This window comes from Patiria miniata, unplaced genomic scaffold (assembly GCF_015706575.1).
Source record: "Patiria miniata isolate m_02_andy unplaced genomic scaffold, ASM1570657v1 HiC_scaffold_25, whole genome shotgun sequence".
In the NCBI taxonomy this organism is placed as follows: Eukaryota; Metazoa; Echinodermata; class Asteroidea; order Valvatida; family Asterinidae; genus Patiria; species Patiria miniata.
This window is the reverse complement of record NW_024037064.1, coordinates 11,613,297-11,640,660: the sequence shown is the minus strand read 5'-3', so window position 1 is coordinate 11,640,660 and position 27,364 is coordinate 11,613,297. Positions and strand designations below refer to the sequence as shown.

Below are 27,364 nucleotides of genomic sequence, written 5' to 3'. Positions count from 1 at the left end.
GGAAATGCCGCCATTGTAAGTATACAGGGTGATTAAAAAAAAAAAGGAAACCCAAATGGCGGGTCTATTTTCTTAATAAAGTTTTGCATGTAATACTTCCAAAATCTAGGATATGAAAGCCCAATTGATAAGCTTTCTTTTAGTACAAGAATCATTCAAATCACCCATGTGTACTTTTTAAGTTACGGAGTTTTAAACACAACCACTGTTTTAAAGTTCTGTCTACGTATCACAAAAAATGGTGTGTGTTCTTTCAGCAAAACGAAAACAATTCCAGCGCATCCCCCTATTAATATGTGAATTGTTTTCGTTTTGCTGACAGAACTTTAAGACGGTGTTTGTGTTTAGAATTCTATAACTTGAAAAGTACATAAATGATTTGAATGATTCTTGTACTAAAACGAAGCTTATAAATTGGACTTTTATATCTTGATTTTGATAGTGCTACATGTAGAACTTCATTAAAAAATTGCCCTGCCATTTGGGTTTCTTTTTTTTACTCACCCTGTATATAAGTTACTTGTAAACAATCATACCAATTTAGATATGAAATATTTAAAGCTGCCTACTTTAAAATGTAGCTCCTCCTCTAAAGGGCAACAATTAGTCTTGCACCCATTGAAACTTATCTTTACAGTGTATGGTAAACATAGTTAACCGATGGAAAAGTTGTGTTTTTACCAGCAAAAATGATGATTTTTCCTCGTTTGAATCAAGCTGCTCTAATGTACCGCCTCTTTACATATTTAGGCCACGCCCGCAAAAGGGTGAAAATAACACGTGTTAGAATGTTAGAGTTTACATCCACTTTGTTTCAAAGCATGAGAAACAAAGTGGATGTAAAATACAGTTTTCCGAGTTTTCATTTTTTCACTCCCCTTTTTGAAAAATCAAGCTCCGCCCCCAAAATGGGCAAGATCCAAGATGGGTTCACCTCTTAAAATTCTTTTCATCCGATTTCAATTGGACATGCCAATTTTCAGAATTTTACCACCAAACTGAATGATGTTTGCCATATTAGAACCAAACTGCTAATATATATCGCCTCTTTTACACATTTGGACCACGCCCACAAAATGGGTGGAAGATAACTGGTGTTAGAATGCTACAATGTCTTATTTCATGTTTAAGTTAATTTCAAAGCTTAAAAAAACCATGGAAATTTGATGTTAAATACAGTTTTCCTGAGTTTGTATTGTTTGCACCCCCTTTTTTTAAAAATCAAGCTCCGCCCCCAAAATGGGCAAAATCCAGGATGGGTCCCGATCGTAAAATTATTTTTAGCCCATTTTGACCCCACATGCCAAATTTCATGCTTTTACCACAAAGTGCACGATATTTCGCTTAGCAGCTCTACTAAAACGATATGACAAGATTGTCCTGATAATTTTGCGGCACTATCAACTCACCCCTGAGGCGTGTCGCTTGAAATTCCGAACTGCATCAAAGACGGCAGACGAAAGTTTTGAAGAGTTTTCAACCGGACTTGAACTCTTCGCCGATGGTTGGTACAAAAAGAAGAGACAGCAGTGTCACCTGATTTCAAGAGGATGACACATTTCTTCCTGATCGACCAGTTTTTGACATCAATCAGTAGTGACTTTCTTCGCACCAAACTGCGGGAGAAAAAAGGTCAAAACCGTGCAAGCCCTTACAAGGGGGCAGATGAACACATTCTTTATCGCAAAACTGACGCATCCATCACGTTCCAGGGAAGACTATAACCGTCTTCTTTGTCTCATCCATCTCATCCGTCTCATCAGACAAACACAAATCGAACACAGGTGTCACCAACTTGGGCACAAAGTGGCAGACTGTCCCCTCCCACCCCCACCACATTCAACGATAAGGCAAATGCCAACTGTGATACAGGCATCTGATGTTAAGCAGACTAAGTCAGCTGACAAGACTGTCAAGCCCTCTGAGGGGTCTCGGGTGAAATTCGTCGAAACGCCGAAACCAGAGACAGGCAATGACAGTTGTGGCCTGTACATCATCGCTAGAGTGAATGGTCGCGACGCGAAGGCGTTACTGGACACCGGTCCCGCCACTTTTCTCATTGATGAAGAGCTTTGCACAGAGTTAGGGTTAGCTGTAGGACCGTTAACCACTGTAGTCGGAACCGAGTTCCACACTTCTGGGATAGACATCGACAAAATCGAGGTTGCCGGAGTTGACGTTTCGGTAAGTCTCCATCAGATCAAGACGCTGCCCATGCCAGTGCTACTTGGGAGACATTTTGCTCGACAGGCGAAGTTGCTGATCGACTTCGTAGACAACTCCTACTGGATCGAGTCCAGTACGAATGAACCCCGTCTTAAGTGGCCCCTCCTTGGCGTCGACACAGATGGGACCCCGCCACATGATGTTCCTGCGTCCCCCCTATCCAGTGAGGTGTCACCGGATTTTGACCCTGACTACAACACCGATCCAGTCACAACACCAGTACCCGATGACAGTGACTTTCTTCAGGTGAGCCAGCTCCCTGAGGAATATGCTGATGTCTTTTCAGAGACGCCGGGTAGGTTGGATCTGATCTATCACAACATCGACACTGGGACCGCCAGGATGATCCGTGGCCCAGTTTGCCGTCTGTCTGCCGATCGACGACAATCATTGAAACGCCAAATCGATGACATGCTGGATGATGGCCGAATTGAGCCGTCCTTCACGCCGTTAGCTTCACCTGTTGTGATGGTCCCTAAATCTCAACCAGGTGACAATAGATTATGCGTCGACTTCAGAAAGCTCAAAAGTGTCACTAAAATCGATGCTTACCCTAGTATGCCGACCATAGATTCCATCTTAGAGACCCTGCCTGGCGCCTCTATCTTCAGTTCTCTGCATCTGAAGAGTGGATATCACCAGATGGTCCTCAACCCTGATGATCCCCAACCCTGATGATCGAGAAAAGACAGCGTTCGTGTGTGAGGAGGGCCTGTATCAATTTACAGCGCTCCCCTTTGGAGTTGTCAATGGGCCTGCAAGTTTTCAGCGCCCGATGAAAGTTGTCCTGCAGGGCCCGATTGGGAAGATTTGTTACGTCTACTTAGACGACATCGTGTGTTATTCGTCATCGCCAGCCCAACACTTTGCTGATCTTCGTCAGATTCTAGACAGATTGTATGAGGCAGGACTGACTGTGAATCAACAGAAGTGCTCCTTTGGATGCAGTTCCATGACTTACCTTGGTCACGTGGTTGGTGGCGATGAGCTTAATTCGCACCTCACCAGAGAAGGTCCAGGCCATCTACGATTATCCAGTCCCACAGAATCGCAAACAACTGGAGAGGTTCTTTGGCATGGTCACCTGGTATGGGAAGTTTATTCCTCAACTCGCCACTATCTCTGCACCGCTTAACCGACTTAGACAGAAGACAGCTGCATGGCAATGGACATCAGAGTGTTCTACATCTTTCCATGAAATGAAGCAGAGTCTTGCGTCTAAGCCAGTCCTGATGTACCCTGACCTGAACCGACCGTTTGTTGTCCACACGGACGCCATTAACACCGGTCTCGGTGCTTTCTTACTTCAGGAGACTGATGGAGAGCTACACGCAGTCGCTTATGCGAGTCGTTTACTTGACGCACCGGAACGAAACTATAGCACTACTGAGCGTATAGGTCATTGACCTCTGAAATGTCACCGGAGGTCAAGTTTGATTTGTTTAACATCTGATTATTATTTCTGGTGCCTTAAGACCTATGACATGGACTGAGGTCATAGGAAATTGGTGTTTTCAAGAACAATTGTTATAAATAGTGTATGTAAAGGTCATTGACCTCTCAAAGTTCATCAGAGGTCAAATATAAAATGTCTCCACATCTGAAAAAAAAATTATGGCAGAAAGAACCAGAAAATAGAATAAAATAAAAAAGAAATGCAGTCAGTGACTGCATGGATTCCCGTTGCCCAATTGATGGACTATTATCATTAACATTACCTGTCATTTTCGAATACGTGTAATTCGTCACCGAGGTTTTAGCATCATCGAGTTACGTCCTAACCATATTGTAAAAATTCCGCACACAGGTGAATAGGGCGAGTAGACCTACTTTTGTCAAGGTTTACTATTGGGTCGGCGCATGGGTATTTTCAATCGACGCCTCCGCTGGTGACAACGTTCATTTCCCTGCCCCAGACACAATGCAAGTTGTGGTCCCCTCGAACTTGAAAGCGCTGCTAGCTGGAGGGCAAGTGTTTCACGTGCTGTTGGATGAGGGCGTGGTCACCGGTCCCGGGCCCTGCTATGTTCCATCAGCTGCCGTTACAGATCCCAATTTTTACAAAGTATTGCACAGTGGCTTGCCAAATCGTAAGAACATTACACCATTTGTAGAAGTAGGCTTTAGGTTTAGTTATGATATGAGTGAATTGGTCAAGAATGTATACATAGTTATGGGATTGGTTTTGAAATCCATTGTAAAATGCACGAGGCTTATTTAGTGACTAAATACTCATCACATGGTTGCTATGTGTCCCTCACTCGACCAGTTTTCTTCTATTTGTTGGTGTGATTTGATTTTTTCTCAAAGATTTCTGGTGTCCAAAATCCAGTCCCCAACAATGTATTGTATCCATTTTTGTAATTATCATGTCAGACAAACTTAGTGGTGTTTTTTTTTTTTTATATATAATACTGTTTTTTGTTTAGTATACCACAATCGTCCGTACTACACAACTCCAGCGCCACCATCAAGTTGCTCTGACACAGGTAAGATACGGCTGCTTGTAACACTGTAAGCTTGCATAGGGTGCCCTCACTGTGGACATGTTTTGATTATTTCAATTAACCCTCCGACGCAGAAAGCCCATTTACTAACACGCTTACAGTAAGGGGTCCCTCCGGGGACCCAGATATTTAGCGCCTTGGTTTGAGGCTACACAACACTGTATCTATATGTATACAATCTCGACATGTCTGTAGACTATAAATAAGGAGGTCATTGACAGGAAACAGATGTTGTATACATAGTCTGTGGTCAAGTCGTGCTCTTGGCTACCCGCAAGTGACTTCGTTTTGTGCACGTGTATATGGGCAGCCCAGGTTGTCAGGCTCAGATATGCCTGACCCGGGGTCACACACTAAAGGTGACTGCATATATCCGTAGTGGGTGTCTCTGGCTAGGATTAGATGGAAGATCACCAGAATTGGTTGGAATTTTTTTTTTTATTAAGGTAATTAACCAAATTGGGTCCCCAAAAGGGCTAGTTTCTGCGTCGGAGGGTTAATCGGGTACAATGGAAGTAAGAAGTGTCTACTCATGCATTTGAGGAACAATTTGACACATTACTTGTTGCGCTTTATTCTTCCACTACTTTTTCTTCGTATTGTTGGAAAACCATTTGGGCCCAAAGGCTATTAAAACAACATATCCTGAATAAAAAAGTGTTTTCTTAAAAAGGCTACCAGTGTGTGGGAAGGTGCCAAAGTTCTAAAGCTCATGCTTCACTCTAAAATGCTTACGCTATTAAATAAATCTAAGATGTGGTAAATATAACGGCCTACTGTGTCCAATACAGTGCTAAGAAACTTTACTTATGTAAAAGTAAAGTAAAGTCTGTCCCGAGCCAATGTGGCTCATCAGGCCGGTGTTTATCTCCGGTTTCCTTGGCATGAAACGACTGAGAATATTTCTACTCCCCCTGAATGGGATGCCAGTCCATCGCAGGTTACTCCCCAGCTAATGCCGGTACCCATTCATACTCCTGGGTGGAGAGGGGCAAGTGGGGGTGAAGTGCCTTGCTCAAGGACACAATATATGGCCAGCGGCTGGATTCGAACCCCGGACCCTCTGATCATCAGTCACGAACCCTAACCACTAGGCCACACACACTACCCTTTGTGCTAAGAAACTTTACTTAGAAGTTATATAATCCTACCTAAAGTAAATGATGCCAAGTGTATGTCTTATAATTATGGGATTCAAACTGTATTTTTGGATGACTGTTGGAAGCTGTGAAATGATTTCCTTTACAGAACGTCCCACTGTCATTCAGTCTTGGCCAGCTGATGGATTTTACTCTTCACACAGCTTAGCTAAACTAACCATCCAGTATGATCGGGAGGTTAGTATGAAATAGAATTCCAGGTAACATTTAACTTGCGTTTGCATTCATTGGGGGATGTAAATTTAACGTTTTGGTGTCTTCACAACTTTTTAAGCACAGTAGGCTTATACTACGTTTGTCAGAGAGTTGTAAGAAAAAAACCACATGCTTGCATGTTTGGAACTGTATCACATAGTCTATGGAAAGCCACTTGCAAGTCAAGTGTCTATGATAATTATGCGCGCAGACTCGGCGATCAATTGTGCAAAACAAGACTGCGCCACGATCTCCAGATTCTGACCATTCAGCCGGCATTTTCTATCGGGTCTTTGGTGACCCGTTGTTGTACGTGTTACCAAAACAACATGGCAGCTAAAGGACAAATCAACAGCTTTGACAGAACTTCTGCTCGAAACGACGTCACAATGTCGAGTCTAAAGTTGACCCCGAATGGCTGCACACCCGGGGTTGCACTAAATTTGCATGTTCGTATTAGGCGTTCTTACAGTGTGGCTATCCATGCATACATGTACGTGAACGTCTGCTACTCAGAACAATGGCCTGCTTACACTGTAAAAAAGGTTGGATAAAACACTGTTGGGCAATGTAACTCATCCAGCATTGGTATTAAATTACCTCCGCTTGGGTTTAATTGGGTAAAAACTGTCAAACTATTGGGAAGAATTTGCCCAAGAGTGTAGGCAGTTGATAAATCGACCTGCATTGGTCGAATTATCCACCCATTTTGCCCACTTTTTTTTAACAGTGTGTCAGTGCAATTGTCTTACAAATTAGCAGTTGGCACTGCATTTGAGGCTCTTGATGAAATTCCCATATATGTGACGTGAAAGATTAATGACGAGTAGTGATTCTTATTTTTCGAAGCCACATTTATCTGGAAAGAAGAAAGATGCCAAGTTTTCTAATTTTACTATTGTTTTTCTTAGGTTGTATATTGTCTTCCGAGCAATTTATCCTACAAATGTGTCCTTTTTAGTTACATACTATTGCGTAATAATTTTGAAGAATACATTTAAATAACTCTTCAACGATTTACATTTTGAACCATCGCTGTATCTTATAATCCTAATGCTGGAAAGTTGTGCTATTAATGAACTGAATAAGTCAAAAGTGATCTATTGAATTGCCACTCAATCAGTACAAATGGGTTTTTCCCACAGACTTTTGGTTAAATAGAGTCATGCATTTTTGTGTCTTTTCTTCCAACTATTCATTAGGTCACGGTGGCTCAGAGCCTAACAGGTGTTTACATATACAGACGACATGCTTGGCAGTCTGCCCAGACCTGCAACACTGTCCAGACGGCTGTAGACACAATAGAAACTCGCTGTCATTCGTCGATGAATTTGGATCGATATGATTTGGATGGTAATGGGTGTTTACCATTATAATGGCTGAGGATTTAGTGACTGGTCCTGCCCCGTGTAATGCTTCTTCTGGTTGGCTTGCTATCACATTGTACACCGGCTCACCACCAGGTTGGTATTTGTAGACCTGACTGCTGTGTTGTGGAACAGGGCTTTTTACACTGCCGCATGGTTGTGGAATATACCAAGGTAGAAAAACAAGCACTTTTCAAAAAATTCAAAATGGCTGCCATTTCTTGTGATTCTATTCAAAATACAAATATGTGATAGTCAAATAGCCAAATATCTTTCCCGTGACATACTCTGACTAAGTGCCAAGTTCCATGCTTTCATCGTCAATTGAACAATCTCATCACCAATCTGCCTATACTGTTGGCATATACCCAGAATGTGGTCCTTTTACGCACTCTCAATCACTTGAAATGTGGCCCATCAAGTTCATCAATTTACTCAACAATATACCCTCAAACCGTAACATTTGTACATGAATCAAGGTATTGTAATTTTCTCATTTGAAAATTTGATTTAGAAAAAGAGAGCTTCCGAACATCTTAAATTCACTTTCAGTTTGATTATGAACTAAATTTAGATTAGAAAGGCTGAAAAATACAAACATGGAATAAAATTACAATGAAAGTCGGTGTCTTTTGCATCATATTCATACAGCTACTGATGGTGCCCCAACTTATGTATTTTCCACCCAGCCGTTTGGAGACTTGACCACATCATACCCAGGCTTCCAGCCAACTACTGCTGATTGGGCAACAACCGTGGAAGGTGTAGTATCTTCTTTTAACTTCCAAGACAATACACAACAGATAAGACGATATGTAACCCACCCACTGATTGGAATGCACCCTGGAAGGAGTATTTACTCAATTTCCACTACAATACACGACGGATGAGAGAATATCTATTTAACCCACTGATTGGACAGCTCCCTAAAGGAGTAACTACTCAATTTCCAAGACAATACATGACATATATGACAATATGTAACCAACCCAAGGATTTGACAGCACCTCAGGAAAGTGTAGTAACTACTGAACTTCCAAGATAGTCAGGCAGATTGGTGCAAATATGATAGAAGTGCTCATTTGATGATAAAAGCATGAAAGTTGACAGACAGTAAGAACATGCCCTAGATAAACCTTTTAGCTATAGGGCCATTGCAGATTTGTCCTTTGAAAAAAATAAAGGTAGAATAACAAGCCATTTTCAAAATTTTCAAAATGGCTGTCATTGCTTGTTATCCTACTTGTGTTTTTTTCATAGGAAAATCTGCGATGGCCCTATATATAGCCAAACATCTTTCTCGTGACATACTCTGACTATGTGTCAAATTTAATGTTTTTATCATCTGAACAATCCTATCACCAATCTGACGTACTTAGATAATGCTGGACAGAAACAAAAGTTGTTAACTCCCGCCATACACATGTATATAACACTCGGGGAACTTTCTGAAACTACTCATTCTCAACTTCTGATAGTCAGGAGGATTAAATCCCATTTTTGACAAGGTCATAACTGACTGGTCTGAAGCACCAACTTTGGCAGATAGATTCTTATGGTCCTAGTGGAGACTATACTCACGAAGGATCATAGGTCTGGAAACTACTGAACTTCCAAAATCCAAGACCGTGCTCGAGAGGGTAGACTAGTATTGTACCCGACTTTACTCTGTGAAAATAATTAGTTAAACACTTCTAGGCAATGTTACTAACCCAACATTTCTACGAAGTCACTTCATTGTTAGTTCATGTGAGTAAAATGTGAGTAAAATGTGACCAACTAGAAGAATTTGCCAAATAATTAAAATAAAAAAAATCATGATGTTTTCGTTATCAGACGAGGTGACAAAAACCAGTTCATTTATTTGCTTATGATTATGTAGGAACTGAAGCTCCGTACACAAAGGAAGCAACAACGCCATTGCTGGACTGTGAAAGTGTCGGTAAGAGGGCGTTTTTTCCTTCTAGCTCCATTTACTTCAAATATGGGAAACAACATTTGTGTGGGAGAAGTTAAAAATCCCTCCAAAACAGATGATTTTTAAAAATGAAAATGTGATTGGACAAATTTGATCACAAGCTTTTTCGTTATTCAACATGCTAACGAAATCGAATGCTTTACTACCACCTTTGATGAAATCTCTTCTTGAAGTTCGTTTATCTATGTGAACTCGTTTAAAAAAAAATCATTAAGCCTAAACATTGAAGCTGCAACAAAGGATTTAACTCCTTGTTTTAATACAGCCCAGAATTTCACCCTCAAAAGGGGGATTAGACCACGTGCAGTTAAGTGACTGCATGTCACTACTGTATATAGATGTTGAATAGTTTTTACACGGCAGGCTTATCATCATACATTTTTGATGCCATCAAACAAAGCATAAGTGTTGATGTTCGGTGGCATTATGAGTCGAGCCATGAATGCAGATACACACCCCACCCTTAGCGTGGAAAACTACACTTCTCTTCAGATATTTGATATGTGACATTTTCAATTCATATTTAGGATATCTTTCATTTCAAATACCTCCATGTTAACCTCAAGCCACTGCTGCGTTGGCATACCATGGCCATACCATATAACTTATATTGATTGATGTTTCTTTAGCACCTCCTGTTGTCGTTGAGGCCTGGACTAACGCTACGGTCAACGTGCCTGGTCACTTTATGATTGAGAATTTTAGGTTTGATCAAGATGTGAGTATACAAGCCTGGTAGGTAGACATGTTAAGATGTTAGACAGGCCCGTACAATGGAAGAGAGGGGTTCGAAAGAAAGATTTATTTCAAGTAAGTTAATCAGGACTGGTGATGAAGGGTTGTTGCTAATGATTATGCGATTGTTTGGCAACCAACATCTTAATTACAATGATCATGTGAGATATCTTATATCTTAGGTGGGATATCTTATTGCATTTATTACTCAGAAATCTCTTCTTGAAGTTCGTTTATCTATGTGAACTCGTTTAAAAAAAAATCATTAAGCCTAAACATTGGAAGTTTCCTGGGTGCTGAACAACAGCCATATGTTTCATTTTCTTGTGTGACGTCACGTATTTACTTCAGGTATCAAGGCCGACCGCCAGCCTAGCCAATTTGAATAGACTAGAATATAACCTTCCAAAAATGTTTATTTCTACTGTAGATTCGTATTGTATATCTAAGCAAGTTATTCAGACTCTAAATAAGGTTTGTTGCTAAAGAGGATGCTTTTGCTAGGCAAACACCTTCATTTGCGTGACCAAATATTATAAAAAATATTCTCTTCATAGTACTCAGACATCTTCTCTAAATGCTTGTCTATTGATATGAACTCATTCAAAAAGAAAATAGAACGTATACATGGCTCGTATTCTTCTCAGTGTTGTGCATCGTCGAGTTGTGCACAATCTGTTGGTTGTGCATCGACATCCAACAGCCGCTGGGTCAGTTGTACGTATAGATATAGAATAAAAAGACTAGATCGGCGGCGCGTGATTGGTGAGGAGTTACGTTTAGAAATAAAAAATAATAATAATTAATCAACTTTTAAAACATGAGCGAGTTGTAAACACGAGCAAGTTTAACCCTAAAAGGGCCGGGGCGGTCCCACCTAAGATCTCGGCCATCGAGGGACAACAAATTGTGTAACTCGGTAAATGGATAAAACAACATCATAAACATACCAAAGAAATGTCATCACTATAGGTCAAAGGGTTTTGGCATTATGGCTAATTAATTATGCATATGCACAAGTGGTAATTCTGGTCTATGTACACAACGTTTATGGGGAAATTCAGTTTTCACGAGCGTAGTGTCGGAGCTGTTTTTTGCAGCGCGGCAACCTGTGTTCCGATTTTAATGTTTTTGGCATCACAAGATGCGATAGGCTCGGGGCTAATAAGTCAGAACAGCTCGGGTTGCGAAAAAAAAATTAAAGTTAGCGCGGAAAAAGTTGAGGGGGGGGGGGCGGATTCCGCCCCGGCCCCTTTAGGATTAACTTTAAAATCAGAGAAAACTCGGTCCAAAACAATCCTCAGATTGCACCACGTACAGAGAATCTAGAATCCGACATTTTTTCAGCGGGGCCCTTGAGTGGGCTGCGATTGTTTTTTTCAAACAACATCTGCATTACATGGTTGTGAGCGCCCTCTACGATACTTTTATGATACTTACACAGGTATATATTACCATTAATTTCCATGACTTGTCGAGCAGTGCGATAACTCAGTTTTTATAGGGTCGTGACTTTGTACCGTGAGGAAACCGCCGTGTTTGTCCGGTGCCACCAAAATGAACCAGGGCTGTGCTACTTTTTTATGCTCACTATTGGCTTTATTCACGAGTCGGCCTTGCTGAATTAAAATGTTAGGTAAAATCTTAATTGTTTGAACTTGCGAAGAAAAATGAAAACAACTTGATTTATAATAAATTCCAGTCTGCTTCAATGAGTAATTTAAAACTTGTTATTAAACATTCCCTAATGTTTAAAGCCATATATTATTTACAGCCATGATATTTAAAAAAAAAAAAAAAAAAAAAACAGTAAAATAAGGCTGTATTGTGCCTGCATAAAAAAGTTTGGCTCCAACTCATTCAACATTTAAAAAATAATGAAATACATTCACGGAACTCGACAAAAATGGCCAACTCATGAATATAGAGCAAGAGGCAGGGGGGCGTTTATTTTGTGTAAATGACCAAGTGTTTAGTGGGTATTTTTGGAAAGGGTGCACCTTGGGGAATTCGAATTGAATAGTCTGATGGTTCCTTGGCGGTGGACCTGGATACCAGGAGCAGATAAGTGACGTCACATAAGCAGTGGTTACGACATGCAACAGCCGTCGGGTCAGTAGTGGACTGTGTACGCAGAACACAAGTACTACTGACCCAGCGGCTATTGGATGGCGCACTCAACGATGCGCAACACTGAGAAGAATACAGGCCATATGTTTACGTTTTATTACCTTTTTAAATGATTTCATATCAATGGACGAGCATTTAGCGGAGATGTCTGAGTACTATGAACAGCATGTTCGAGCATTTTATTACACAAATGTAAGTGTTGGTTGCCTTTTTTTTTGGACCACGGATAAATCATTATAAGACACACATAACTTGGTAATTTAACTTTCAAACTACAAACAAACACAACTTGTCGAAAGTTTATACAGTAACCACATTGAGTTGGCTTTCACTTCTGAATCTTGTATGCGTGGACTCATTGAACTTGTTTTGAGGGATCGAGTTCTAAAGACGGTTCTAAGACGGTCTTCTGCTTATTTAGATGACCTGAACGCCACTGTACAGCCCTCCTTTTGTGTCCAATCGCGGATCTGGGGATCCAAAATAATTTGGTTATAGTGGTCAGAAAATTATTGTCTGAGATCGCACCCACAGAACATCTGGAATCAAAAAGAAATCTGCCGGCCCTGAATCCCCTTCCGTATTTCTTAGACCCATTTTAGGGTGACCAAAATTAAATGTGTTCTGGAACCGCCCTTGTTTTTCTCTAAACGTACCACAAGTTGAAATTGGAACCAAAATACAGAATAAAGGATAAAGGAAACAATCTTAGCCTAGACTTCGGAGAAGTATACAAGATATGTTGTTTTCTCATGTCATGGGTCCTTTGCTAAGGACCTTTGTTTTGCTTCCCTGACAAATTACTAGGCAGGTTTAAGATTATATAGCAAACCTAGTTTCATTATTGAAATAATTCCGTTTGACTTAGCTCGTGTAGATTTGTGTCTAGTGTTAAAGTTCAGGTTTTGAACAGTTTTACTATGGATTAAGAGGGAGCCGCTGCTAGTTAACATTCACAGTCAAATTATCCTGATCATAATGATACCGAAGGTGAAATATTCTATTCATGACTCCAGTAGCTTTTCATTCTGTTCATCCATTGAGTTTGAAAGAAAATAGTTCTAAAACGTTGTCCATATTCTGCTCAGTGCTGCGCATCAGCAGTGTTTTTATCTCCTGATGCGACATAATCTATCTACTCCTGGTATCCAGATTCACCGCCAGGTAACCATTCGAGTTCTCCAAGGTGTAAACTTTCTAACAAAAATACCAACAAACAAATTGGTAATTTCTTTTGTAGATTTATTTCAAGTAAGTTAATCAGGACTGGTGATGAAGGGTTGTTGCTAATGATTATGCGATTGTTTGGCAACCAACATCTTAATTACAATGATCATGTGAGATATCTTATATCTTAGGTGGGATATCTTATTGCAATTATTACTCAGAAATCTCTTCTTGAAGTTCGTTTATCTATGTGAACTCGTTTAAAAACAAAATTATCCTTCAGGCTAAACATTGGAAGTTTCCTGGGTGCTGAACAACAGCCATATTTTTCATTTTCTTGTGTGACGTCTCGTATTTACTTCAGGTATCAAGGCCGACCGCCAGCCTAGCCAATTTGAATAGACTAGAATATAACCTTCCAAAAATGTTTATTTCTACTGTAGATTCGTATTGTATATCTAAGCAAGTTATTCAGACTCTAAATAAGGTTTGTTGCTAAAGAGGATGCTGTTGCTAGGCAAACACCTTCATTTGCGTGACCAAATATTATAATATTCTCTTCATAGTACTCAGACATCTTCTCTAAATGCTTGTCTATTGATATGAACTCATTCAAAAAGAAAATAGAACGTATACATGGCTCGTATTCTTCTCAGTGTTGTGCATCGTCGAGTTGTGCACAATCTGTTGGTTGTGCATCGACATCCAACAGCCGCTGGGTCAGTTGTACGTATAGATATAGAATAAAAAGACTAGATCGGCGGCGCGTCCACACTCGCCCATTCACTGTGCGATAAATCTCCGCCATTTTTGTTGTCTCTCGTGGACGCGCAACAAATGAACGTAAAGTAATGGAGCTAAATGCATCTTTCCTCCAGCACGTGACCTAGCTCAACGCGCGCGAAGCTAGAAAAGAGCACCGAGTATTACGCGATGCGCACACGCGTTAGCGATGCACACGAGGTACTGTGTGCGTACACGGCGTTGCGTTCGTCACGTTTTGCGCGCAATATTTGTATCTTTCCTCCAGCACGTGACCCTCCATGCACGTCCGCGCGTGTGGACGCGCTGCCGATCTATTTTTTTAAATTCTATATCTATGGTTGTACGTACGTTCTGCGTACACAGTCCATTCTCGACACGGCAGCTGTTGCATGTCCAAACCACTGCTAATGTGACGTCACTTATCTGCTCCTGGTATCCAGGTCCGCCGCCAGGGAACTTTAAGACCAGCCATTCGAATTCCCCAGGGTGCCCCCTTTCCAAAAATACCCACTAAACACTTGGTCATTTCCACACAATAAAAGAACCCTGGCTCTTGGACTAATAAGGCCCATTGAACGTTTCGCGACCTGGCTTGCAATCAACGCACACGCATATTGGGGTCAAGGTTGCACCAAGAGTTCCTGCGTGTTATTATACCGCACACTACACGAACGCCCTGAACAGTACATGTATGCGGCGGCGCAGGCGGACTAAACCCATCCAATTACCGGCTTGATTTCAATTCCAAAAAACAAATGGAACGCTCATCATTCAAAAGTTAAAATTCATTAATTGATTACTTGCCAACGGCGACTTTTTTTTCGAGCAATATCTCATTGGAAAGACAATTATCAATTCAATTTGAAAATCTATATCTCAGGGTACCGCATAAAAAAACACGTAAACACCAACCTAAAATGTCACATAGCAAGCACATTAAAATATCACCCTTCCTGTATCCCTCTTTTGCATTTCAAATCATTGATTTTCACAAATTCAAAATAACATTCAAATTGCAGATAACCATAGCAACAAGCCCGGGTCGGGCTTATTTGTGCGTCAGCAGCGGTTGTATGCTCTCAATGCCTACCCAGGTACATTGGTACGTACGATTTCCAGCTCCTGACACACTGCAACTTCTACTAAGGGATCGACTGTATGGTCAGATGTCCCTGCCCGTTGGAACGGAATATCATTTCATACTTGGTGAAGGTGCAGTGAAAGGCCCAGCACCATGCTATGTACCATCTGCTGCTCTCAATGATCCATACCTTAGTAGAGCAGTGTACGGTGGTGTACCACATGGTGAGTAAATACGTACTGGTGAATTAATAGTACTGTGTGTAATACGCTTATCTCACTCAGTCGAATAGCTGTCAATGACATTCCATGGACAGCTACAAAACTGAGCTTTGTTTAACGTGCCTGTCTCTGATATTGCTCAACTTCAGCAGTTTATTTCTTATTTTTTTTGTTATAGAGAGAACATGCTCTTTATCGTCGTTGTTTCAAATGTGATTGCTTATTAAGAACACAATAATATTAATTCGGTTCCCTTCATTTTACTTACCCGTTGTCATTACACAATCAACAGTCACATATGTTTCACTATAGGCAAATATTCGTCTCTGCAATTTATACCTCAACTTCATCAAATTCTAAATTTTTAATTTCTTGTTTGAAGAGCAGGAAATTGTAACAGTGCTGTTTAAAAAAAAAGGGTAAAAAGCAGGTAACTGGAAAAAAAACTCGAATAGAAGAAGTACCTAAAAAAGTTGAAAAACAGTGAACAAATATTAATAAAACCAGTGAGAAAGGAAAACCATATTTTACTTCCAAATTTGTATTGCCAACTTGGATCACTTCCAGTTCCAGCGATATTCGCACCAACCAGTCCTTTAAAACCTAGTTCAGAGGAAACAGTAGTGAATGAGGACTCATCCAAAATTAACCAAAAAAATATATCCGTTTACAAGACAATCACTTTTAAACCCAACCAAAATATTTTGAGCCGGAGGCATATAACAGCAAACATGCAAGCTACATTTTGTCCTTGTGAAATCGGACATATGCAGCGCAAATCAGCTGATAAGTCGACAAAAATAAAAAGGAGTAAGATGGAATGGCATTGTCATTTTTTTGAAACATTTGCTTTTGACAGCAACCGATGGGGCCCAAATATACACCACTCCAGTGCACTGGGATTGGACCATATCATCGGAATCTGACAACCCTACCAGACAGCCGACAGAATTCACAACAGAGGAGATTGTAGGGGCTAGCCACCAGCCAGAAATGACTAAACCACCCCTATCGTTGTCAGTGGACTGCTCTGACTCTGGCATGATGATTTTCATTCCCCGCTCTATGATCGGTGATGCCCTGGCAACTCATCTGCATTTTCTGGACCCGGCTTGTGTCGGTAATCGTCATAACGCCACCCATATTACGATTGCAACAACTTACGACGGATGTGGGACTTTCATGGAGGTATATTCAGCAATAGTATTATTATTATTATATTTATTAGTTGTACAGGTTTAATTTTAAACGTTCTTACCGTGCTTTAATTCGGGAAAGCTGATCACAAAAGTTAACCTACAAGTCAATCGGGCTTTTAGGTGGATTTTATGCAGTCCAAATTTTATATGACACAGGTCCTTCCAGAAGTCTTTATTGGAAAAGTGTGTGCTAATAACGCCCTTTACCGACCTACATGTAGAATTACTAGGTTTGTGAATTAGATTGCTCATCACAACAAAAATGCACAATTGTGTTTGAAATAATACATTCATCATTGGCTTTTCCCTAATGCTTTACACAAACATCTTTGACCCCCAAGTTGCCATTACAGAAACGCCATGTCAAGTTCTCAAAAATGAGCTTCAATCAGGAACGGTAAATAACTTTCAAGAGCTCCAGTGTGGCACACTGTTTGCTGCAAAATCCTCAATTGTCATGATTAGCTGAAGAAAATACCCTGAAATAACAGGGTTTCATAATTCTATTTTGAAGCGTTTGTGGTTGTGCCTTAAAAGGTTCTGTCACGGTTTATCTTCAAAATTGTTTTTTTGGTTTCTGGCAGGTTCGTGGAGACAATGTGATTTTTTTCAACGTCATCCACGATGAGGCTATCCCTGTGGAACCAGGTAGTGTTATAACCCGAGACCAAGATATCGAGATTCCAGTCCAGTGCATGATGGACTTGGAAGGGATCGCTGAAATAAGGTGGGTCTGTGAGATAATGCAATTCGAGTCCACTTCGTGGACCTGAATGGGAAACGCGCTGCACTATGATACGTTGGAATTAAGGAACCATGTCAGAATCGGAGACTATATGGTTTCTAGTCATGTGCATCATTGAAATTGAAGGGATGGGATTGCTGAACTAGATTTTAGGAAAACCAGGCAATATTGTATACTTTGACCGAAATATCAGTTGGCATTCCCCGTGCACTATATGGAAGGATTTACTGGGCTAAGGTAGGTTGGAAGGATTCAAGCAGATCAGATGATATAACCCGAGACTGAGGTAATTTAAGTGCATGGATTTGGATCGCTGACCTCGGTTAATTGAAGAAGTCAAGCGAAGATATAACCCAAGACCTAGATATTGAAGTATTCCAGACCAGTGAATGATGCACTTGGAAGCTAGGTGGGTTGAAATTATGAAATCAGGCAGTTTTAACCCGAGATTTAGATATTTGGAAGTCAGGGCAGTGAATCTTTGACTTAAAAATAAGGAATAACTGAGCTGGGCTGGTTTTGAGGAAACCAGGAAGAGGTATACCCCGAGACCAACAAATTGACAGCATTGATATGTCATCTATTCATATGCAGTTTCCGTCCGGATACCTCCAAGATCACATTCCGGGAGGATGGCTACGGCTCCTTCAACTTCTCCCTCAGACTTTACCATGGCAACGATTACACCACACCCTACCAGCCTGTTGACTACCCCGTCCACGTCGCAATGGGAAACAAACTCTACTTCGAGGCTCGAACTTGGAGTGAGCCTGGACTGGAGCTGTTTGTGCAGACGTGTCGCGCCACGCCTACCTCCAACTCGGATGATTTTCATCGTTACACTTTCATCCAAGATGGGTGAGCTAATGGTTTCTATGAGTAAATAAAATCGAGTTATGTGATGTCTTACAACAAAAGCATGTTCAGAATCACTCAGACAAGCTTGTTCTTCTGCCGAGGTAATTTTACCAAATGAGTTTTTTTGTGGGTAGGGGTTCAGAAAACGATTTGAGTGTGCCATAGGTCTTTGAGTTCATGTATACTTCAATATAATCAACAAAATCACACACAATCACACTTTTGGGCCCCCCCCCCCACCCCATGGACATTTTTCATGGGAACACAATGGAGATTGCCCATGGGGTCGGCATGGAGATTTCTCATGGTGGTCCATGGGGTTTTGGACCCCACGTACCACATGGGTTTCCCATGAAGCATGGGATTTGGAATTTTCACCATGGGGTTTTGTCCATGAGACACAATGGCGTTTTTTCAGCTGTGCATGGTGTTCCCATGAGACACCGCCGTAGTTTAAGAGACCACCATGGTGTTTTAAGAGACCAATCCTTATAACTCCCATGTGTTTCCCATGGCCTCGCCATATGGCATTTGGGTAATGGCCCCCACCCCCAGGTAACAAAAATAAAAAGAAATCAAAAGGCTTCTATACACGTTTCTTAACAAAAATGGATATCACCTCATTTTCAGATTCTTGTTTTATTTTTTTAAATGTGAGCTAGGAAGTTGTGGTACCATGTGTTTCGTTTGATTCTACACAGGAACCAGAAAGAGGAACAATTATGACCCTCTTGATCTTTTGCCCAAACGTGTAATTGACATTTAGAGGATCCTTTATTTTCAATTAAACTGTCACAGAGTCTTGACCACCCATTTTGCTGTTCTTGTATCTAATTTCTATTGTGCAGGTGCATCGAGGACAGCACAGTGATCTTCCATCCATCATACGACCCGGACGTAGAACGTTTTGAGATTGATGCCTTCGCATTCGTAGATACCCTACCTCAGCCGGTGGTATGTGTTAAATTTCCTTGAGGTATTACAATTGTGCATGAACTATAGCGGGCGCTGTATAGCAAAGCAGCAGGGTCAAATAGTGAAGATCGCCTACATTGGTTGACCTGTACTGTGCATATAATTGTACTGTAGAAGAGATGGAGTGGTTTTACTTACCAATAAAATTTAGTGAGGCTGGGCACAGAGAATGAAACCCTTACAGAGCGGGTTCTAATTGTTTTCTTGTTCTAATTGTTTTCTATTAGTTGCCAATATTCTTATATAAATGACAAAGCGTACATACTGTACAACTGTACAGAGTGTGCCAAAAGAGTGAAACTGTTGGAAAAACAATGAATAAACACAGTTTAATTGTTTTTTTCTTCAATGAAATAAGATATTACATTAAAGCCTGACTATACTTCAGTTCACCCCTTTTTACCCCATGCCATTTGGGTCCCTAGATCCAAAAATACAATCCATTAAGTGAAAGGGTGTACATTTTACTGATGTCACTCCCACCTGTGGTGTCATTAACTTCAATGCCCATTCAATACATATTCAGTGGTCAACCCAGATTTAGCTTGTCCAAGGAGTGGATTGGCAAATGGTCAGGCTTTAATCTGATATAAAAGTTCATTGAAGAAAAAGCAATTAACAGTTTTACTTATTTGTTTGCCTGAATGTTGCATTTTGTTTGACACACTCTGTAGTTACTTTCAATTACATAACAGATTTGGAATGGTTTAAGGTTAAGGCTTGGCATTCATAATACAAATCAAATAGAGCTAGTTTCTCACCGTTCTTTGGAAAACTCCAAAATCTTAAGTTAATTTCTTGTTTGTTTCACTATGTTGTTATTCATATATCTGCCAGGCACCATGTCATAGACCTACAGTTGTATGTCAGGTTAATCATTTATTTATTTATTTCTTATTGATCCTGGGTGATCCACTCAGTGAGGAAAACTCACTGATTTCCCATGGATCCCAGCTCACACAAAACTACTGGTCAGCAAGAATGATTCAGAAGCAGATGCAGGATTTTCAAAATCTCAGTGGGCCCAGAATTAAAAAGCAAAGAGTTTTAAAAGGGCGGGGGCGGGCTGAAGCTAATGATTGTAGTTGATGCACACAGAGACAAATGATTCTTTTCCATCTGAATACTAGGGACCTAGATGTTGTAACTTAATGTCTCAAGTTTTATCTTATTTTCAAATCTGTTCCTTCTTTATAGGTGTACGTCCATTGTGACATGGTTCTGTGTAACTCCACTGATGCATCCTCGCGCTGTGCCATTGGATGTCCAACTAGAGGCATGAACTTACTCCCCGGTGTGCACAGACGCCATGCCAGATCTGCGTCTGGTTCCCGCGCTTATGCCATCACGCAGGGACCCATATCCGTGATGGAAGATGGGGGGAAAGGTAGGGAAAGGATAAGGGGTAGGCTATGAAAAATGGAACATGACTAGGGTGGGGATGGGTAGGGTGGTAGGGTGTAAGTGTTAGTCAACATGTTTGGGACTCTCACTTCTGTGTTTGAGAGTGCCAAACATAAGATAGTAAAAACATGCAGTACAATAGACTGACAAATGAAACAACCAGTCCAACACCCCTGAAGTACTGCATCAAGTAACTGTGTCAAAAGAAACATCTGATACACAGTGTCTATTACCACACATTTTTTATTTCTACACAAAGTCATGCCACCAAACTACTGAAGGGTCAGTTTTTTTGGATATGTACCAGTCTAGCCTTGCCCTTTAGCCTCAAATAGAATAGGTGCACAGTGTTGAATAAACGTCATGTCAGTCTTGATTTGAGACCTCAAACTTTGCTGGTGCAATAGTGGAGACCTAGTCTTTACCTCATGAGAATTTTGGAGAAATTTGTTAACTATAGAGTCAGTATGTAAGTCGGCCTGATTTGTATTGCATGTTTTTCTGCACTCAAGGTGCAAGCCTGGTGTAATATGTACAGTGTAGTTGTGGTGGGACAGGGAGGGGCAGAGAGATAGGGTGGGTGATATGAGTAGGTTGGGATGAGGTTGGTAGGATGGGGTAGGCTGGGATGGGGCAGGGTGGAAGGGGAGGGTAAGGAGACATTGGATGTGCTGCAGGGATAAATTGATTGGAAGGGTTTATAAGGGAGTGTAGTGACTGGGTAGGGACGAGTAGGATTGATGTTGGTGGATATAGATTAGGGCAGGATATGTGTAGGTGGGAAGGGTAGTGTGCAATTAGACTGGGTGTGGTGGGCTGGGTGGGATGGAGAGGAAGTTTTAGGGAGGATTAGGTAGGGAGGGGGCTGTAAGTGTTTTGGAGTGGGATATAATAGTTGGTATAATATAATAGGCTGGTATAAATAGGGATGGAGAGGAAGTTTAGGGAAGGAATGGGTATAGGGAGGAGTAGTGTTTGAGTAGGGTACATGGTATATGGGATAAGATATGCAGCGGGACTGTGTGTGTGGTGGGCAGGGTGTGATTGAATGGAAGGTGGGGGATTAAATGGAAGGAAGAGAATGCAAATAGGAAGAATTAGAGTTGTAGGGAATAGGGTGGTGGAATAGGGTACCATGGAGTGCGTTGGGTGTGGTATGGATGGAGTAAGGGTTAAGGGATGGATTGTTTTTGTGGTGGTGGGGTAGGATATTGGGCAGTTCGAGTCGGACTTAAATTGGTGCGGTATGGTTGGCAGGGTGGGATAGATTGGGGGTAAAGGGATAGATTCGGCAGAGAGTAGTGTTGGAATAGAGGGGTGGAATGTAGTAGAAGGGATAGTGTAGGGTAGAGTGGGTTAGTCTAATTAAATTTTGGGTTGATTGCATAGATGTATAAAGAGTGTGGAGTATGGTTGCATGGGTGGGTATGACACAGTGGCTTGGGATTTCGATTGGGATGTGTGTGGTGAGATGTTTGTGGTTTGTGTCAAATGCAGTTGGGGTAGATGTTCGGGTATGGTGTTAACTAGACTAGGGTTGGATGAGCAAAGGAGGTGGGGGATTAAAGGATGTGCAAATAAAACCCAAAATATGTCCATTTTCAAATGTTGAATTTGTTAAGTCAGATAATGGCATTTTGTGTTAAATTCCTGCTCTAAAAATTTAGCATCTGTACGCTTTTGTTTTTTGTTTTTTTTTCTCAGAAGGAAGTCATATGTCGTCTGTTCAGCTGCCAGTCCTTCTGACTACTGTCTGCCTATTGGTTGGCTGCGTGCTGGTACTCGGCACACTGATTGTCGTGATGCGTAAAGGCACCCAACGCCTTCAACTGTACTCGCCACTGGCCACTGAAGAAAACAAGGCACAGGAACTGTCTACTAGTCTTAGTTCATAAAAGGAAATCAATCCATATTTCTAAAAGATTTAAGAGAAATTGAGAACAATTAAAGTAAAAATCTATTATGCTGATAGGCATGGATGATATTTAATAGAAATTGATTTAATGCAGTAAAATTAAGTTGTCTTCAATTTGAATAGCTGTCGTATTCCAATAAAAGTAACTGGCTTACTAGAGTAGTAATCACATATTTTTTCTTCAAGCTCATATGACAAAATTAATCAGTAACTAAATTCTTTTTTTATTTAGCTTTTTTCCCATTTTTATTCTTATTGAGAACAATTAAAGTAAAAATCTTTTTTTCTGATAGGCATGGATGATATATAATAGAAATTGATTTAATGCAGTAAAATTAAGTTGTCTTCAATTTGAATAGCTGTCGTATTCCAATAAAAGTAACTGGCTAAGTAGAGTAGTAATCACATATTTTTTTCTTCAAGCTCATTTGGCAAAACTAATCAGTGACTAAATTTCTTTTTTTATTTAGCTTTTTCCCCATTTTTATTCTTATTAGCAGTAGAAAAATTGCTAATTACCCGGAAATTAAAGCAAATGCCCTGCCGATTCGATGAGAAAAAAAAAGTAGCTCAATTTGGTGCATTGAGTGGGCAACGATTTTTTAATACCCCCTTATGAAAATGAATGAAATTTTTGCATTAATATTAAAAAAAGTGAGAAAAAAATGCTTTTTCTTAATTATCGTTTAACCATAATTTTTTTAAATGCTTATCACCCACGGCTATCTCAATGCCAAATGCTTACAAATTAATAGATAAATAAATCGTCGAATTGATGTTGTTGCAAATGTCGTTTGAATGCTTTCTTTTGATTTTCAATGTTTTAAAAAAAAATTGTGCGTGCATTTTTCAATAATAAATCGGGGAAAAGGTGCAGATCGATTTAAAACGACTGCCAACGTCGAGGTAAATTACAAAACCCTAGATATGACTTCGTCCCTCCTTTTTTTTTACCTAGTTACACCTCCTTTTTTGCCCCCCCCCCTCGCGACGCTCATGCACGTGTGTACATGAAAAGCAATCATACAACATTCTCCCTCTTAGACTTGAATTTATGTGTAATTTCCCCCCCCCTTCTTTGTATCTAGTCCAATTTCTGAATGTTCCCAGCCGGCCAGAGAAACCCCCCCCCCCCCTTCAAAGAGTCATGTATGTCCACCGCACTACACTCGACACAACCCTCTCTTTATATAGAGATCAGTGCATATGCATGAGACTTTAGGACATGTAACCAGTCTACTTTGTTTACTGTAGGCGCACCGTCGATTACGTGCTTTCGGTTAATTAATGTTATATACCATCATGCCATGTTAGAGTTATAATCTTCTATTAATAGCCTGACATTTTTTAAAGTGCCGTTGTATTTTTTATACTCTTAGTAGAACTTAAGTTTTACAATTAGTTTGGAGGCCTTCAGCTCTGTAATAAACTAAGTTTTGGGCCGAGCCTAACTTTCCTACGCTACGTACCTCGCCATGGCCTACGTCCGTCCGTGCATACGTGCGCACGTGCAAAACTCGCAAGCATCGGGCCTTTGCAGACGTACCGTAAGTTTCACTTTTGTCGTTCAGTCGTTGGCAGTGTTCAATTTGTGGACGCTACTTTTTGTGTTCATGTTTTCTGAACATGCAGGACATTTCTTGAGCATCAAATGTGAATGAAATCCGTCGTTTTGAACGGATTTTTGTGGTTGGACTTGTCGAGAAAGTTCTGCACATGAGTTCGTTTACGTACATGACGTACGTGAGCTGCTATTGTGACTCGACGACAATTTCGTGTAGGCCCTATTGTGGATCCAATGGCTCTCTCTTGAGCGGAAAAGAATGTTGCATTCTGACGCTACTTTTTTCAATGAAGGTCAGACATGGAACAAATATTGGTAATACATGAATCTGGGACTGAAAAAAAAATTCCTGTTTTGTTGGGAAATACTTTGAAAATACGCTCAACTCTACATGAACTCTGTAACAATCAAAGAAGTGGCGTCTGGATACTACATTATTTCCGTATTGTAGTGTTTTACAAAATAAAGAGTGTAGTTTAAATACAGCTGATAGTGTCCATTGTAAAAACTTGTTCTTGTAGTTGGATTCCTTTTAGTAACAAGACTAACTAGACTGCCAGCAACTGTACGATGCAAGGCTTATCCATTGTTACGTTCCAATAGAATTCTTTAAATTGTGCTGTTTGCATTCAACCGTTACAAATGGACCAGGGCTCGGAAAGGAATGACCATTGACATTTCGTCCGGCATTTCCCTTTACCACAGTACTTTGGATTGAGTTTCTTCTGGGATTTCCTCAGCCAAGATGGATATATTACTCATGTACATCTTTACATATCCAGTTCCACCAGAGCAACAGCTTGTGGGAGTGACCGAGGAAGGGAGCATGGCCCCTATTGAGGTAAGCTTTTGTTTCATTAATTTCTCAGGTTCGATGATTGGCTTTTGTGTGTAATTAATTTGTTGGAAATAATTCCATACTGGGCCACCACTTATATTCCCTCAAATGACCTGAAGAGTACCAAAAGTTGTAAATCTGATAAAGAAACACCATTTTAAAGAGTGCAACATTTCTTAGGTAATTAACTTTTTCTGTCATGGCCCATATACTTTGTGCAGGAGGTAGTGTGGTGGTCCAGTATGGAATTCTTTCCAGTTTGTTTGTTCGGAGTTGGATTTACACTAGGCACGTAATGTGAGCTGATTACAATGCATTTTGCCACGAATGCGGTGCAAAATATATTGACCAAACAAATACAAAATTAATGTAATAAATTGTGCATCTTTTGTATTCCCGTACAAGCTAAGGATCACGGAAACTCCACAGAGTAGTTTAAAAAGTTACAATGTTGTATTTTATTGTTGTTGTTTTAGCCATTTTACAATTTGAAAAGTCAGACTTTTAATCTGATTTTAGATAATGGAATCAAAGTAATGTTTAACGATTCCCAATCATATGTGTACATTGTAGGTGTCCAACTGATTTGCTATCACAATTAAGAGCAAAATATTAGCTCTACACTGCATTCAAAAATTAACAAGTAAAAGTGTCTAGACTTATAACTGGCCACACGTCTTAGTGACCTATCTGTAAAATCGAAATCAAGAATGGCATCTACCCACCTGTTCTTCCCCACCCAAGAATGATGATGATTGTGTTATCACTGGTTCACAGCCCGATTGAAATAGGAATCTCAACGCACGATACACGTCACCAACAAGGGTTCATTATATTTGAAATGACATTCAGGTGTACTTTGAAGTGTTGGTTAGCCCGGAGGATCATTAATTCTTTTCACAATATGATGTTTCACTCTACATGTACATACCATGCGCCATGTGACGTCATGCCGACAGGCAACACTTGTCTTAACCATTTGTATTTCAACAGATATATATATATATGCAGTGCAAAAGTGAACCGTTGACCGAAGGGTCGCGTATGTCACGCGAGTGACGCGACCTCAACATCAATATTTGTAAACAAATTGTACATGTCGGTACGGTTGTTCACTGCACTTGTCAATGTAAAAACAAGTCGTAGTAGCAAAAAAATGAGCTTCTCCATCGTAATCTATTGTTTGGTTGACGTGAATCTCTCGGTGTGAAGATCTTTAAGCATTAACTCTAAGCTTCCCAAATCCTCCACAATTGTCTTTGCATAGGATTTCGAAGGTTTCAGGCTGTATGACAAAATGTGTAGGCTGATTTCGGAGCATGCATTGTGGCATGGACTTAGGCTGTACCTTGTGTTGTTTATACTTATATTATTCTAGAAATCATCCACACTACTTCTGAATATCGACGACACTGCCTCAATAAATCAACGGTGCCTTTTGGAGGATTTTGAAGAATTGATGCAGTAGTGGCCCGACCAATAAATAAATACAGGAAACAGCAGGTGATTTAGGAGGATTGAGGCTACATCAAATGTGTACATGCATGGAGGCAATTGGAAGATTTTGTAGGGTTGAGGCTGCATATATTCTGAGCTTTCACGAAAAAAAATGCAGTCAAAATTAAACTTGTCAATGTGAGTCGTGTTTAGGAGTGTAATACGTTTTTCCTCGATACAGTGACCTCATGCTATCAAGTTCTTTTTTATGCCCCGCGTCGAGGCCGAAGGGGCATACTGTTTCCGCCTTGTCCTTCCGTGGGTGTGTGGGTGGGTGGGTGGGTGGGTGTGTGTGTCCGGACAAATCTTGTCAGCGCGATAACTTGAGAAATACTTAACACATGAACTTCAAATTTGGTTTGTGGATTGTCCTTGGTAATCCTAAGAAGCCTTTTGCATTTGGGGCCGAAAGGTCAAGGGTCAAGGTCACAGTGGCTGAAACAATAGAAATTTTGTCAGCACGATAACTTGAGAAATACTTAACATATGAACTTCAAATTTGGTTTGTGGATTGTCCTTGGTAATCCTAAGAAGCCTTTTGCATTTGGGTCCGAAAGGTCAAAGGTCAAGGTCACAGTGGCTGAAACAATAGAAATTTTGTCAGCGCGATAACTTGAGAAATACTTTACATATGAACTTTAAATTTGGTTTGTGGATTGTCCTTGGCAATTCTAAGAAGCCTTTTGCATTTGGGGCCAAAAGGTCAAGGGTCAAGGTCACAGTGGCTGAAACAATAGAATTTTTGTCAGCGCGATAACTTGAGATATACTTTACATATGAACTTCAAATTTGGTTTGTGGATTGTCCTTGGCAATCCTAAGAAGCTTTTTGCATTTG

At 40.5% G+C, this 27,364-nt stretch overlaps 1 protein-coding gene across 1 annotated transcript; it reads left to right on the top strand.

Annotated features, from left to right (window-relative positions):
• Positions 1 to 7,463: 7,463 nt before the first annotated feature.
• On the top strand, positions 7,464 to 23,416 carry LOC119733044 (ZP domain-containing protein-like). The gene is made up of 10 exons (XM_038206625.1): positions 7,464 to 7,551; positions 9,338 to 9,397; positions 10,063 to 10,151; positions 15,250 to 15,535; positions 16,392 to 16,720; positions 17,316 to 17,458; positions 18,071 to 18,334; positions 19,183 to 19,288; positions 20,507 to 20,696; positions 22,418 to 23,416. Exons 1-10 carry the CDS (start codon positions 7,464 to 7,466, stop codon positions 22,606 to 22,608), a joined length of 1,746 nt encoding a protein of 581 aa, XP_038062553.1. The 3' UTR covers positions 22,609 to 23,416.
• The last annotated feature ends 3,948 nt before the right edge of the window (positions 23,417 to 27,364 follow it).

Excerpts from the sequence above, each read along its gene's own strand:
- LOC119733044 (XM_038206625.1), top strand. The coding sequence starts at position 7,464 with ATGGCTGAGGATTTAGTGACTGGTCCTGCCCCGTGTAATGCTTCTTCT. Across the intron at positions 15,536-16,391 it reads GTACGGTGGTGTACCACATG|CAACCGATGGGGCCCAAATA; the intron begins GTGAGTAAATAC and ends TGCTTTTGACAG. Across the intron at positions 17,459-18,070 it reads GAAGGGATCGCTGAAATAAG|TTTCCGTCCGGATACCTCCA; the intron begins GTGGGTCTGTGA and ends ATTCATATGCAG.